This window comes from Peromyscus californicus, unplaced genomic scaffold (assembly GCF_007827085.1).
Source record: "Peromyscus californicus insignis strain IS unplaced genomic scaffold, ASM782708v3 Scaffold_11__1_contigs__length_118956290, whole genome shotgun sequence".
Taxonomy (NCBI): Eukaryota; Metazoa; Chordata; class Mammalia; order Rodentia; family Cricetidae; genus Peromyscus; species Peromyscus californicus.
Window position 1 is genome coordinate 68,990,513 of NW_026294402.1, and position 16,532 is coordinate 69,007,044.

The 16,532-nt window shown below is 41.4% G+C and overlaps 1 protein-coding gene across 3 annotated transcripts in view; it reads left to right on the forward strand.

Moving 5' to 3' along the window:
• The first annotated feature begins 163 nt into the window (after positions 1 to 163).
• Positions 164 to 16,532, forward strand: part of Wdr72 (WD repeat domain 72) — a 163,645-nt gene continuing 147,276 nt past the window's right edge. The window contains exons 1-8 of one of the 3 annotated variants that reach the window (XM_052729321.1): positions 164 to 316; positions 5,427 to 5,533; positions 9,372 to 9,450; positions 10,911 to 11,085; positions 11,811 to 11,887; positions 12,864 to 12,983; positions 14,122 to 14,303; positions 14,666 to 14,762. In XM_052729321.1, coding sequence (XP_052585281.1) covers positions 164 to 316; positions 5,427 to 5,533; positions 9,372 to 9,450; positions 10,911 to 11,085; positions 11,811 to 11,887; positions 12,864 to 12,983; positions 14,122 to 14,303; positions 14,666 to 14,762 — 990 coding nt within the window. Of the gene's footprint in view, positions 317 to 5,426; positions 5,534 to 9,371; positions 9,451 to 10,910; positions 11,086 to 11,810; positions 11,888 to 12,863; positions 12,984 to 14,121; positions 14,304 to 14,665; positions 14,787 to 16,532 lie in introns of all 3 variants that reach the window. The other 2 variants (XM_052729326.1, XM_052729334.1) reach the window with 2 other exon arrangements.

The following is a 16,532-nucleotide window of genomic DNA, read 5'->3' on the forward strand; positions in this document are numbered from 1 at the left end:
GAACTCACGGTGTGGCCCACGCCAACCTTGAACTTGTACCAATAACCCTCCTCAGCTCTCCATTGCTGGAATTACAGATGTGCGTTTCACCAAATTTAAGAAAGATAACCACATACATTTTTTTTTTCCCCCACAGTTTCTCTGTATCTGGGATTCGTCCAGCATGAGAAGTGCTCTCCAGGCTGTGGCCCTCTGGGGAAGAAAAGCTCCTCCCCACAGCATCACGGCTATCATGATCACAGATGACCAGCAAACAATAGTGACTGGAAGTCAGGAGGGTCAGCTCTGCCTCTGGAGTCTCTCACCTGAACTGAAGGTGTGTAAAGGCCACAGGTTTTCAACCTGCAGTGGTCACTCAGACCTACAGTCATGGTGGAAGGTGTTCACAGCACAGCTCAAGATGCTATGTGCAAATCATGAATAGTGTTCATCTCTGCCACCAGCTAGGTATTACCACCCTCTAAGCTGTACCGAGTTTTACTATTCTCTATGCTGAATTATATGTGTAAGTAAGTGAACTATGGACATTTAAGTAGAGTTCTAAAGAATTATGGCGCATTAATATAAACAAAAGGCACTCCTAAAAGCCACTATTAACTAAATGAGTAATATCTTAATTATCTGGACATTTCTGATGGGCTAGCCTTCTTGCTATTCTTTGAGTCTGTGCTTTGCTCTGATTTTTTACAGACCACATCAAAACCTCCACATTCAATTTACTGTTGTCGCCCTCCGATTTTAGAACCTGACCTCACCTAGTATTGGACCCATCGATTAGCAATTAATTGTTTCTGTCCCAAGTCATAAACATTTAACATATCGGAATAGATGTTTGCTTAACTCTAGCTGTCTCTAGACCCAATTTGAACAATTAAACTAATGATGTACTTAAAGTGTACTGCCCTCATTAAGAAGCCTTTTAAAGATCAAAACTATTTTTAGCCTTTAAAGTCTGTCACTTTTAAACCTAAATTAACAATTAATTGTAATTCTATTTTATAGTGTAATTAATTAGCACCTCCTGTCCCCAAACCCTTCTGCTATCGGACTGCCAAGAGCTGCACAGGAGACCAGCTCAGCTCAGGGTTTATGAACACTTTTGAAAGGACTGGGCGGTACTACAGAGGATGTGCTTCAGAAATGGTGCTCATATATATCCGAAAATGTATGTTTTCTATTATCGTTTAAACTCAGACTCCCAAATGGCCTAAAATCTCTTGCTAATCTTTTTTTAAAATATTGCTTTCTGGCTGAAGTGGCTGCCTAGCAATGCATAGCTCACTATAAGCTTAAGAAATTTGAATTCTTGGCATTCTATTTCTTCTTTGTGTTTCTGATATTCATCCAGTGTTTGGTCACTGAGTATTCTGAGTGCATACCAACAGTTACCTTAAATGAGTTCATACCTGAAGGAGGATGCATGTGCTGGTGGCCAAGGAGGCTGCAGTGTAGGAAAGGCCAGACTCGGCTAATTAGGTCACCCTGTGAGGATCCTAAGTAGCAGTAGTCAGTAGTGTGGTGTCTCCTTGGAAAGTTCTGTCATGTTCCTTTCAGGAGTAAGTTGTCTTCTTAGGGTTAGAGCAGTGACTCTTCACAGGAGGCTGGTTTACCACCTAAGGGACATTTGGTGATATTTTCAGACATTTTCGGTTATCAAAATTGGAACCAGGGAGATGCTGCTGATATTTAGTGGTTCCTGTTAATGTCTTAAAGTACATGTGACTATCTAGAACAAAAGACTTCCCAACCAAAAGCCCGTTATGCCAGTATTGAAGAACTCAGCACTACAGATGTGGAGTGGAATGAGACTCACATCAGCAAGGTGGGGGAAGCAGGTTATTTAATTTACAGAAACACCCTGCACCTGCAGGAAGGGTCAGGAGCCCTGCTGCTGGGTCCAGCTATGAACTAGGGTCAACGAGAGATGAGCTAGAAGAGGAGATAAGGTTTGGCCATGGAGATGTTCGGATGCCCAGGAAAGGGATTTTTGAATCTTCTGGGCAAGGGGAGCTTCTGGGGAGATCTAACCCGGGGATGGGATGAGCCTTGTGTTCTGGATGTTCACTATAAGGATGCTATAACTTGAATCTTAAACGGTCTTATTAATTTAAAAAAATGGTGCCAGATATTGGGGTAAAAGCTGAAAGATCAGAGAGGCAGATCAGCAAGCCACTAGTTCTTAGCCCTACAAATTCCTCCACCAAAAAACGAGTGAGTTACTGTTTCCTGGAGCCTTGTATACCTTTCTCTGCCCAGGCATCACTTCCTGGGATTAAAGGCACGTGTGCTTCCCAGTATTGGGATTAAAGGTATGTGCCACCACTGCCTGACTCTGTTTCTAGTGTGGTCTTGAACTCGCAGAGATCCAGATGGATCTCTGCCTCCTGAGTGATAGGATTAAGGGTGTGTGCCACCACTGTCTGGCTTCCATGTCTAATCTAGTGGCTGGCTCTGTCCTCTGATCCTCAAGGCAAACTTTATTAGGGTACACAATGTATCACTACAGGATGCCATGGAAAAACAGCCATGCAAATAAAATAGTGGGTAGAACAAATACGATACTTCATGTCTTTATGATTTTGACTCCTGTGTATGTCAAATGAGCGATATTACTCAGAGCTTATCTTTTGAAGCCATTCTTCATGGCAGGGAGCATGGCAGCAGGCAAGCAGGCATGCCACTGGAGCAGCAGCTGAGAGCTTATATCTGATTCACAGGATGTGGAAAGAAAATGAGACTGGGTCTAGCATGGACTTTTGAAACTTCAAAGCCCAACCCTCAGTAACACACTTCCTCCAACAAGACCACACCTCCTAATCCTTCCCAAACAGTTCTTCTCACTGGGGATCAAGCATTCAAACATATGAGCTTATGAGGACTATTTCACTCAAACCATCTCAGAAAAGTAATAATGTTCACTTCTGATATTTGCTCTGCAGTGGATTTTCTCTGGGGGTAGAGTGTCTGTGATGTATCTGGAGCTGCTCTGGCTTTTAATCCATTGGAAAGGGATAACACTCAAGTGGTTGTGTATCCAAGTGTGGTATCTGGGTACAAGGATGTATTGTTTTCTGAGTTGGAAATTTCTGGATTTTCCAGGAAAAATTTAAAGTTAGAATTTAGTATGTGATTTTAATAAAGCAGAAGACTTTTTTAGTACAACCATTTTAGTATGACAAGGGATATTTTAAAATAATTCTGATTGTAGTAGAAATAAAGGAAACCATGATATTGGATAGATATGTTTGGTTATCAGCTCATGTATATGTTTACATAGTTTAGAGGCAAAAGTGGGTATTGATCCATGTGGAATATAGATATTTTATTTTCCAGAAGGCTTTTTTTTCAAATTATTTTTGGATCCATTATGTTTATTCTTTATTTAAGGTGACATTATGCATTTTCTTTAGAAAATGTTTTTTATTTTTTAAAATTGTGTGTGTATGTGTGTGTGTGTGTGTGTGTGTGTGTGTTTCTGTGAGTATGCACACATGAGTGTACGTGCCCATAGAGGTCACTAGGGAATGTGTGGTCCCCTGAAGCTTGAGTTACAAGTGGGTCTGAGCCCATGTGAGTGCTGGGAGCCAAATTCAGACCCTTTTCAAGGATGATTAATTGCTGAGCCATCTCTCAGCCCCACGGTTTCTACTCTGTAGTTTTAATTTTCAGAGTCTTTTTTTTTTTCCTTTTACAAAATAGAAACATACTTTTTATTTCACATATGAGCTGATAAAAGAAAAAGTACTTAGGGCTACACTTTGAAAACTCTCATATGAAAGCAACACATTGACATTGTAAATAAGCATTTGGTTGATTTTCTTGTGCTGAAAAGTTCATTTTATTATTATTGAGGGAGTCAAATTAGGTATTTAAAAATTCAGTCCTTTATTTTTGAAAGTAGTTTAAAATTGGCAGCTAAAGAGTAATTTGATAGCAAGACAAAGCCACACATACTGAAGGTACCTGAGTAGAAGATGCAAGGTTCTTCATCCCTCTCACAAGCTCACCCGCCATCTAGTGGGACTTTTATTGCTGTGATAAATAACATGACCAAAACAACTTGGGGGAGGAAAGTGATGATTTGGTTTATACTTCTAGGTAACAGTTCATTACTGAGGAAAGTCAGGAGGCAGGAACTCAGTCGGAGGCCACAGAGGAACACTGCTTACTGGCTTGTTTCCCATGGCTTGCTACTTGCTTTCTCATGTAGCCCAGGTCTAGGGATACACCTAGGGACAGTACCACCCCCAATGGTCTGGGCCCTACTACCTCAATCACCAATCAAGAGAATGCCCTTCAAACATGCCTACAGGTCAATCTGATCTATGCAAATTTCAGTTGAGGTTCCAAGGTGACCATAGACTTGTGTCCAGTTAACAACTGATGCTGACTCTGACATCATGTCACCCTGGAGTGGTATATTGGGCACATCAGTGGATTTAGAACTCCTGATCACCAACTTCCATGGTTCATATTATAGCTAATTCCTTCTTAGTGTCCCTGGATGGGCATTCTATGGGCTTTGGCAGATGTATACTGACATATGCTTACAATTGGTCATGGGATACAGGGACAGTTCCTTGTTCTAGAGACCCCTTGTGCTTTCCCAAACCCTTCATGGGCACCAATGTTTTTAAATCCCTAGTTCTGTCTTGTCTCAAATGTCACAGAGTTGGAGTCATACAGTGGTGGGCTTTCCACAGAGTTGGAGTCATACAGTGGTGGGCTTTCCAGGGTTCTTCTTTCCCCTAAGCAATACATACGCATGGGTTTCTACTGTCTGTGCAGTTTAGCCGCTCATTCCTTTTCGGGGTCAGCTGATAGCTAACTCTTTGCCTACAGTCCTGTTATTTATGCTCCACTGAAGGGCAGCTTGGTCGTGTTCCCACTTTTAATAATTCTGAGCCAAACTGATACAAACGTGCATAGGTTTTTGTGTGGACACTGCTTTTCAGTTTGTGTGAGAGGATACCAACAAATGTCATTCCTGGACTGAGGATGACCTTCAACGTGTGATCCTCCTGCCTCAGCCGATCAAGTGCTGGAGTTACAGGTGTTCAATACCACACACCTGGCAGGAAATCCTTGTTTTCACAGGCTGGGGTCATCTGGGAAATTTCTGTGCGTGAGAAGCACAGGTGCTGACTTATGTATTCAGAACTGAAATGTTGAGGAACTGGTCTAATGCTCATCTAAGTTTCATGATGGAGCCCAAACAAACAAATGCAAAGTTGAGGACGACACATCCCTTCATCTCCAGGTTTCCTAGGTTGTGGATTTTGATGTGTTATGTATTAGCTTTCCTGAAACTTGTGTACATAAAAAAAGCCTTAGCATAGCTAAAAGGTGTTTATTATCATTATCATTATTATTACTATTCCCGGAAGTTTAGAGTTGTTCAAAAACCTCATTTTCAGCATTTTCAGATTTCAGCTAAAGAACTTCTTTTTGGACATTCAGCTTCGGTGACATGTTTGGCAAGAGCAAGAGACTTCTCCAAACAGCCCTACATTGTGAGTGCTGCTGAGAACGGGTGAGTGATGTCATCATTTAGCTCATCTCCATTACCATGCTTTGTTAAATGCTAAGAACATGCATTGGGGAGCAGAGGAGAAACAGACCCATGGGCAAAGTGCTTGCTACTCAAATGTGAGTTCCTGTGTATGCATCTGCCACAACCATGAACAAAGCTAGAACCCCACAGCTGAGGAGTGCGACAGGAGAGCCTGAGGTATGGTCCAGTCAGTCTAGCCAAACTGATGAGCTCCAGATTCCACAGGAGACCATGAGAGAACAATCTAGACAAACACCCAGTGTCGACCTCTGGTGTCCAGGGATTTCACACCAGGTGTAGTAATGAACACCTGTAACTCCAGCGCTTGTTAGACCGAGGCAGGAGGGTCACACATTGAAGGTCATCCTCAATCCAGGACTGACATTTGTTGCTATTCTCCCACACAAACTGGAAAGTAGCATCCACACAAAAACCTACACACAGTTGCACTCCCACTCTCCTTGTACACCCCCCCCACACACATGTGTGCACACACAGACGCAAAGACACTCGCAATAAAGTGGAGAGTAATTGAGGAAAATAACCAGTGTGTCCCTCTGTCCTCCACACATACAATAAAAGAAAGCACAAACTAAGGCGTTTGAACTAAGCTTGGGTAAAATTTTTTTTTTTTTTTTTTTTTTTGGTTTGGTTTTTCGAGGCAGGGTTTCTCTGTGTAGCTTTGCGCCTTATCCTGGAACTCACTTGGTAGCCCAGGCTGGCCTCGAACTCACAGAGATCCGCCTGGCTCTGCCTCCCGAGTGCTGGGATTAAAGGCATGAGCCACCACCGCCCGGCTGGGCTTGGGTAAAATATTAATCTCAATTAAATAATAGGACCAAGCTTTAAAATTAAATTGCAATGATTGTCAGACAGTTGGAAAAAAACAATAAGATCAAATAAAACATAGAAGAAAATGAAGTTGGGGAAGATGGCTATAAAAAAAGTAAGTAATGTAAGCACTTTTTTCAAAAAAGAAAATGGATGGAAAATATGTGCTAACAAAATGAAGTTGATATGGTAGTATTAATATTTTATATTAATAAACATACAGAGTTAATACATCATGGTTAATTAAACTTAAAGGTGAAAAGTCTTGGTATTGATAGAGAGGATTTCCACTTGTTAAGAGAAATTCTGGTTACCAGTTTGCCAGTGGATGCAAAGTAGGCAAGTGTCAGAACTCAGAACAGAGATTTGCCAGGACACAGGTCCTAAAGACTGAGCATATCTCAGAGATGTGCCGAGGCTTGGTGCCGATTTCTGGGCCCTAATCCTACAGCTAAGAGTTCAGCATGGGTAACCTAGAGCCCTGTAACTTGCGTTTCTAATGCAATCTTAGGCTGTCCTTCTAGTCCTATGTCCTCGCGACTGTATTTGGAGTCTCCCGTACCACTTGGGGACAGATGGGGAAGTGTGAGACTCGGGTTAAGTTGGGAATCTTGCATGTGGATAAACCATTTACTGGCAGAGAACCAATGAGGGGGGTGTAGTTCACAAGGCTTATGAAGTCCCGCCACACAGATGGAAACATCTGTAGGCTAGGAGGTATGGATGAGCCCTGATGGAGAAATCATAGCATAGGGACAGGTATCTATCTATCTATCTATTTATCTATCTATCTATCTATACATGTAGAGACACACATATACATACATGCCTATACACACACACACACACACACACACATACAAACAAACAAACAGGAAGACCCAGGAGTAGATAACACTTAGAAAGAGTAGGAAACAGAAGATAAGAGAGATAAGAATAAGATAAGAGAGTCCATATCTGGGGCTGCAGTGATCATTCAGCAGTGAAGAATGTGTCTGCTCTTCCAGATGACTCAAGTTTGGGTCCCAGCACTCACATGGCTGCTTACAACTGCCTGGAACTCCAACTCCAGAGGACCTGACACACTTCTCTGGCCTCTATGAGCATTACACTCACGTGTGCATATACATTACAGTCCCCCCCCACACACACATAAGCATAAATAAAAATAAAATAATCTTTAAAAACTGATTATTAGAGATACCAGCTTAAAAATAAACTTAACTTCAAAGCATAGCAGTTTACTGAGAGTGTTTAAAAACCATGTATGAGCCGGGCGGTGGTGGCGCACGCCTTTAATCCCAGTACTCTGGAGGCAGAGGCAGGCAGATCTCTATGAGTTTGAGGCCAGCCTGGTCTACAAAGTGAGTTCCAGGAAAGGCACAAAACTACACAGAGAAACCCTGTCTCGAAAAACCAAAATAAATAAATAAATAAATAAATAATAAAAACGATGTATGCCAGTATCCACTAGCAGCCAGAGTGAGGCTCACTGGGGTCACTGTTTGAATACTTTCAGATCCTTGTCGATATAGGAAAGAGTCAAGACCACGGTGCTAAACTACATGTCTGTGTCATTTTATGCTGTGGACTGCTTAGAATTCAGTTTCTTTACCTTTGATTTCTATATCCTTCATTTCCTTTTAGGAACATTATTAGTTGTTTTATTTCTGGGATATATTCTTTTAATTTCTGCTTTTTCCTTCCATCACTTCCCTCTGCATGCACACAAATGCATAGGCGTACGTGTTTGTGGACACACAGATTTTCCCTCCTGTTTTGTAGAATTACATGCTTTTCCAGGTTACCTTTGAAGCCTCTTTGGGATGCAGTTAGTTGAAAACAGAAGGGAGGCCTGTGAATATTTTCTTCAGATTCTAGGGCACGCCCTCTCTACCTCATATTCAAGGCATTTTGGAATGAACCTCCTTTGTTGTGGAGACCTGTGCCCGGCAAGGCGGCTGAGGCACCTCTGCTCTCTGCCCACTAGATGTCAGTAGTGTGTTCCTAGTGGCAACAAGGTGGTCGCTGAGACGTGGTTGAGAGTGGGGAACAAAAATCACCCCGTTTTCAGAATCGCTGGTTCAGAATATTGATCTCTAGGTCTTTATTAGAAATACAAACCCCTGAAAATCATCAAATGCATGCAATATCTAACATCTCTTTTTAATTTTTACCTCAACTGCAGCATTTCCCACAACACCCATAAAGCTTGTTTTTCGTCTATATAATTGTTTTTGCTTCTGTATTGAAATTTCCCAAATCAAACACTATTATGCAATTCTGATTCGGCTGTCTTTGATCTTCTGAACAGAAGTCACCCAGGTTTAAACTATCTACCTGGTATATTTCATAGCTTCATTGTACAGACTGTGTCTATGTCTTCAGAGCATGCATTAAAACAGAGTTCTCAAAAATGATGAGGACTTTCCAAATATTGTGTCAAGGTTTGTTTATTTCAGGATTTCCAATCAGGGGGAAAAAAAATCAAAGAAAGAAACTGGATCAATGATAGACCGAAGGTGGCCTCTTGATGGTGCTGTTTGTTTTCATGAGAGAGAAGGGGTTGGGAGAGGGGAGAGTATACACACACAGATTTGATGTGTTATCCTTCCCAGAATATGTAGTTTAAGCTCATTGAAATAAGTTTTGAAAGATGTTGTTTCTGTGGAGAGACCGTCCTACTATCCCTTGTGAAGGCCGCAATGGCTGAATTCCCACACTTTGCTGATAGCCAGAGTGGCCCTAGAGCAAAGCTTGCAGGCTGTAGGCAGGGCGTCATTACCCAAACAAAATGATAGAGCAACGGTGTGTCAACCCTGCTAATGACCACAGCAGTTTCTTGCCCAGTAATCTGTAACAAAAAGCCACATGAACGATCAGGTTGTGCCTAAGTGCATCACTAAAGAAAAACTTGGCGGCACAGAAATTATTCCAGGCAATTGTGTGGAAATGGCAGAGAATAACACGGAGTTCTCTGTTCCAGGGAGATGTGCGTGTGGAATGTGAGCAGTGGTCAGTGTGTGGAGAAGGCCACCCTTCCTTACAGGCACACTGCAATCTGTGTAAGTGCACTCCCTTCAGAACATTGAGATGCCCAAACAGTAACTTGTACATAGTATTTTCTATCTGAGCACTTAAGATCTTTGGAGAATATTCTTTTCTTGAATTTTCCTTTTTTTGTTTGTTGTTGTTGTTGTTGTTTTGTTTTCTTCCACAATGGAAAAGTATCACCAGTAATCATCTGTTATTTTGGCCTTTCTCTCAGTCTAAAGATATTAGTCAACAACATTTGTTCCTGGTTATTTCATTTCTGTATCTTGTCTTTAAAAACAATTTTCGTATTGTTTTACATTTCCTAAGCAACACAAAGCACCCACATGTACATGGGAAGACTCACCTTTAACAATATGCTATGTTATAAAACATGAAACCTTTTCTGGGTCTGGAGAGATGGCTCAGGGTGAAGAGCATTTACTACTCTTCCAGAGGACCTGAATTTGGTTCCCAGCATCCAAATCCTGCCTCTAACTCCAGTTCCAGGGGGTGCTAATGTCCTCTACCGGCCTCTGCAGACAGTGTGCTCATGGCCACATACCCCATGCCCCACTGATGCACACGGACAAATTAAAATTGTAAAAATAAAATCTTAGAAAAAAGAAAAGCTTATGCCACATTTTTCAATCTTAACCAGTTCTTTTGGTTGGATTTCTTGATTTCTATTTTTTTTATTTGTGAAAGAAAAAGAGACTTAGTTATAATTTCTATAATCACTTTCCAATCCAGGGGCTTTCTGTTTCCCTAGTATTGGAGGTTTAACCCAGGGTCTCAAACATACCAGACAACTAACTAATTTCCACTGAGCTATGTCTCAGCCATACTTTCTGTTTCTTAAAGTAGTTTCTGGATTTTGATGGACAGATTAGGAATAAAGGAGTAATTTCACCACCTCTTTGCTGTTGAGAGTATGTTTTCATATTTTTCGCACTGTTTGTGCTGCTGGTGCCTCATGTGGTAATAATTCTCACACTCTCCCTTCTTCTCCTGGACCAGAACCCAGTACAGAGGGCAGGGAAGGTAGAATGTATAATCTGCGCTTTAATAGAAAATACTTCCAAAATTTGTTTGGCATAAGAGTATCTCCAATCTTCTTTAAATGCTTTCATTTCTTACTAGTTTTTAGCAGTACTTACTGGGATAGAGAACGTAGATTGTTACTGTTTAGCTCTGAATAACACTACAGAAATAATGTAATTATCACTGTCCCATGATTTGTAGCATTTCTTTTGAAAGATCGCCACTTTACTCTGGGGGATGAGAATTCCGGAGTGGCGGGGGCGGTGAAGCTAAGCTGAAAAATCAACATGGCAGGAGTATGGGGCTAATAAAGAGAATCAGAGGTGTTATCTACTCCAGAGGTTTTGTTGAGTACAGCTGAATGGAATTCAGAGAAGTCTTTATGCAGCTAGAAGGGTGTCAGTGCTAGCCATCTTTGAGGTGCTGTTCTTGGAATTCCATCCCATAGTATTACCACTGTTCCTTCCGGATGACCGGCGAAGGTTGGCTGCTGTGCTGTGGGGAATATCGAGACGTCCTCATCCTTGATGCTGGAACTCTGGCTTTCCTGCACACCTTTTCCTCTTCGCAGTCCCCCGACTGGATGAAATGCATGTGCATCGTTCACTCTGTGAGAATTCAAGGTAACCATGGGTGTCTCAGGACTCTTAAGACTGCAGCAGCTGGTTGAGATGCTGTTGAAATTGTCAAGCCAGAGCTGAGAACGCTGCTGGTGTTCACCTCGTCCTGGGGACAGCTCTTGGAGCCATGTCAGGGGAAATCCAGATTCCCTCCACCAGTGGGTCAAGTTATTAGGAAGCCAGCAGGAGGTGAAGACAAGCGAGCGAACAACGAGAAGCTGTTTCTATGACCCAGTTCTCAGTTCGGCTTACTGAGACAACAGGACGACAGGCATTTGGGTTGTTCGTTTATTCTTTCTTTCCCTTCCCTTTCCTTCTCCCCCTACCCACCCCTTTCCATTCTGTTCCTTCATCCTCCCCCTCTCTCTCTTTTCTTGGCTTTCCTTTTTTTTTTTTGTGGAGCAGCAGGACACCTTTTCTGGATATACTACTGAAATGCAGTTTCTATAGCCAGTAATGCTTGAGTAAAGTGGAAGTCGGTTCTACAGTCCCATCTGAAGTGGGCTCGGCATCACCAGCATCTGCCAGGTGCCATGGCTCTTCTTTTAGCTGTATTCTGCATGTTCACAGGGAGTTAGAACATGGAATGAAATCATTCCCTTTAATTCAACAAAAATCAAAGCTAAATATATCCTGCCCACCCAGCCCCGTGCAATCCTTGAGTGACTATGAGGTAATGTGACAGCATCCGGGTCCACTGGCTAACAGCTCATATGTTCTTTCCACAGAGGATTCTCTCTTGGTCGTATCTGTAACTGGCGAGCTCAAAGTATGGGACCTCTCCTCGTCCATCAACAGCGTTCAGGTTGGCTTGGAAACCACTCATTTTTCCATTATTTCAATCACTATTCATTGAAAATTTCAAACTATGAGGGTGATGGCATGTTCACAGCTGAAGGCTTATATGATATCTTTCCAAGGGTGGGCATTGAGGCAGGTGAATTGCACCCTTCCAGCCATGACTCCATACATAATGTAAATAGATTTATTTACACACACACACACACACACACACACACACACACACACACACACACACACACACAAACAGGGGAGGAGTAGAGAGAGGAAAAGATTGTATTTTTAATTTAAAAATTGGTAGCAGACATTGTTCCATCCCCTCTATTAGACTCTTTTGGGTATGGGAGCTGTAAACAGACAGATACATAGGAGGATCATTTTCTTGGGGATGCCTGCATACCCACCTGCTCCCTAGCATCAGACTAGAGTCAAAGTAAAAGACAAAAAGGGAACACAGTATGTGTGTTAGGATGCACCACACAGTCTGTGGCAATTTCTTCTTCGAGGAGCCTAGAGATTGTGTTGCTTGTCGCTCTTCAGAAACCCATACCCAGCACTATCAGAAGCTTGCCCCATGCTTGTTGCCCTGCGTGGGCTATGCTTGTGTCTCTCCAAAGCATCTCTTGTCTTATTTACTTCTGGTTTTAGTAATCAAGATACTACAGGGTTGGTTTGTTGTTGTTTTGATTTTTACCATTGTATGCCCCTCCCCTTTCTGCCTGCCTGGAAGCCAGTAATTTTATATTTTCAATGCTTATCATGGTTCCTTGCAGAATGGTATTTGGTTGACTATCAATGAAATAAGTCCTTGAATCTTGCAAAGTAATGTTTAGATCAAAACACTGGAACGGAACCTTGGATTCTTTTCCCTGTAGAATGGCAGGAAGGACCAGTGTCAAACGTATGAGAAGGACTATGTCTTCTGTTTCTGTGTACATTTCCTGGAATTTGTATTTAAATGGTTTTTTTTCCTTTTAAAGGAAAAGCAAGATGTCTATGAAAAAGAATCGAAGTTTCTTGACTCCTTGAACTGTCAGACAATACGGTTTTGTACATACACAGAGAGACTCCTGCTGGTGGTATTTTCTAAATGTTGGAAGGTATTAAAAGTACCGGCAATGTACAAATGAAATGGTTTTCTTGTTGAGTCAAAAAATGATAATACAATTTAAATACTGAAAAAAGCCCTCCTTAACATAATCATGTTAAGATATGGAATGGTTAGTCTTCCCTGCCTGTCTTACTGTCTTATTGTTATGTATTCCATCACTTTGCTCCCTGAGATATTGTATGTAGACCAACAAATTCTAGTTTTATTAACAATAAATTATAGTAATGATGAAAATAATTTCTGGGGGCAGGAGAGGTTTCTTAATGATTAAGAGCACCAGTTGCTCTTGCAGAGGATGGGTTCTGTTTCTGAAGCCCATATGGTGGCTCACAAACGCCCGTGACTCCCTGTCTAAGGGATGTGATGTTCTCTTTGGCCTCTTTAGGAACTTATGTGTATGAGGCATACACTCACACATAAAATAAAAACAAATTATTAAAAAAGGAAATGAATTTTCAAGTTATTTTCAAAAAACGATGTATTTTACTTTTCAAAAGCTAATACTTACCACTTATATAGATAGATCTTATTTCTGGATTTTTTTTTCTGTTGTACTACTGCTATATTTTTAGGGAGTAGTCTTTCTTTTTTTGAGAATATAGTCAATGATCTCTCTAAGAGTAAAGAAAAGCTAAATTATCATCCAATGGCATCCTTAGTTACGTTAATGTTTCCCATAACTGCTAACAGAAGTCTATTGCCATAATGATATATGTTTGCTAAAGATTTAAAGTATGCAAACGAACTAGGGATTTCTGCTACACAAACATTTTATGTATAAGGAATTTTTAAGTGTTATACTGGGAGCACTCATATGGAAAGAATAAAACTATTTAAAAATGTAGGATTTGGGCTTCTATGCTTAACAGGGACCTGATGGAACAAGCCAGCCAAGTAACTTTATCCACTGCCACCTACCTTAGGATAAATGGGAAAGAATAATTCTGAGTGAATACTAGTAAATCACAAAACATTATCTTAAGCCATGAAAACAGTATGCTTCCTTTTAATGTTTAATAGGCTGTAGCGTTAATTCCATCATAGTCTTGATAAGCATAATTATTGCTAATCCTCCTGGCAGACTCTATTTCCAGGCTTTATTAATGTGCCTCTGCCATGCCCTGCAGGTTTATGACTATTGTGACTTTTCCCTTCTGTGGACTGAAGTCAGTAGAGACGGGCAGCTCTTTGCTGGTGGAGAGGTGCTTGCTGCTCACAGGGTCCTTGTTTGGACAGAAGATGGTCACAGTCACATCTATCAGCTGCTGAACAGGTGGGCTCAGATGGGAGCGGCGTTCAGAACATTCAGGTAGAAAATGAACTTGGGGAGGTTTATTATGGAAAAGCCTCTGCATGCAGCCCCTGATCAAAACCCAGAACAAAACAACTTTGGCACTGGAAGATTTACTCTGGGCTTGCAGGGCCTCTGCCTTTGTACAACACAGCGGGGGATGAAGGCATGAGATTAGCCATGTAGAACTTGTACAGCTGGTGCGGGCCTTTCAAAAAGTCACTCGTAATTATTAACCCAACAATTTCTAACTAGAGTTTAGAAACGCGAATGGTGCCATCCGGCTTTTGAAAGTGGAAGGGGTGGTGGTGGTGGTGGTAGCAAATAAAGGACCCTAAGTTTCTAAATTTTGTTTCTAATTCCCCCCCCTCCCCCCACAGTGGGCTTTCCAAATGCATACGCCCCGCTGATGGAGGAGTCCTTAAGGAGACCATCTACCCTCACTTACTGTGCTCCACTTCTGTGGAGAAAAATAAGGTAAGAGAGGAAAAGCGGCCTCAAGCCCGCTTCTTGCTTTGTAATAGACTCAGGCTTGCAAAAATGAAACCAAAGCGTCAGATCAAGTTGTTAATGAGAAAATCAACTTGGAGTGTTAATGGCTACTGAGGAGAAAACATCACCCTTAAGAATTGTTGGTTAATCCAACAATGCCTATTCATTATAGGGAAGTTACAAGTGTGGGAGAAAATAAAGGAGATAGGAAAATTCTGATTTTTACCACCATAAATATCAACTGTTTGCCTCCTGTAGCTGGGAATGTTTCAGTTGCTGAGAAGCTGTAAGAACTGGTACGATTAACACTTACTTCTCCTTTACCTAGATGTACCAGTTATTGGAATTTCAGTGTATGGATTCTCTTACGCACAAGTACACACATCCTGGGTTTTTCTTTTGCTCTGTTCCATTCTTAACATTTTTGATACACCGATTGCAATTCTCAAACTTTATGAAAGGGTTTTGGTACTTAAAAAACAAACAAACAAACTTGACTATTCATCAAGGTCATTTTCACATGTACTTATGGATTCTTGTGAGTGAATTCCTTCTCCAAACGAGTGTGATTAAGGTAGTTAAGGTTGCTGGCAGAACGTAGAGACTGTAATTGTGAGCTTCCTGCTTGGCTGAACTACAGCTTTGACAGGTGACCACATCTGAAATCTAAGCAGCTGTTTTATTCCAGGGGCCTTTTCCAAAATTAATTTTTACCCGTAGAATCAGTCATCAATTAATTATCCAAAAAGGTACTTTATGAAGAGGAAGAGTTTTATTTTAGTGACATATCAACATGAAAGTGTGCAACTGTGTCCAGAATGATGATTTGCTTAATCAGGCAGCAGAGCTCTTGGAAGCCCCACAGCCAGGATGCCCTTTTAATGTTTTGTTGCTAAAACGTGGTTAAAAATCTCTCAGCCCAAACTGAGAGCTCCAAATGCTGCTGGGGCAGTTAAAACAAAACAAAATGAAAAACTTAAGAATTACAGCATGCATCAGGGGACATCTCCAAAATCCTTCACGGGCAGCAGCGAAGCCTTGTCACAAAGCGGTATTGCGGCTCACTCAGAAAGGCATTTCATTCTTTTGTAGGATCTGCTGTTTTCTCCCCTTTGGCTCCAGTGTGAATTTTAACCAACATGGTTTTCCACAGAAACCTCATGACCCTCATGAATTTCTACCCCAACAAGCAAATATCAAAGCTATATACAACCACTGTTTTAAAATTGCGAAGTTGGGGATGGAGAAATGGCTTAGCAGCTAAGAGCACCGGCAGCTCTACTGGAGGACCTGGGTCAGTTCTCTGCACCCACAAGGTGGTTCACAACTATCTGTAACTCCAGTTCTGGGGGACCTGTTCTTCTGGTCCACAGGCACTGTACACACATGGTGCACAGATATATATGAAGATAAACACTCAAACACAGAAATAAAATAATTTTTTAAATGGAAAGTTATCTAGCTTTGTCTCTCCAAGTATATACCCATAAACAGATGGGTCTTTTGCCAATCCTTAGATAGCCATGATTCTCTGCTCCTGACCCCATATTTTAAGTGTAAGAAGTACCTAGAAGCTAGGGGAGTATAAATAGAATAATCTAATTTGGGGAATTTGATCACAGTAAGCCTAGAAAAGAACATTCTGCAACCACATGACATCAGCCATGGTCAACATTTGGAGCCCTATCATGAAGTTACATCTGTTTTGGCATTGTTGAGAGTTCCCATTGGTTCTCACTGTGAACTATCTGCTGA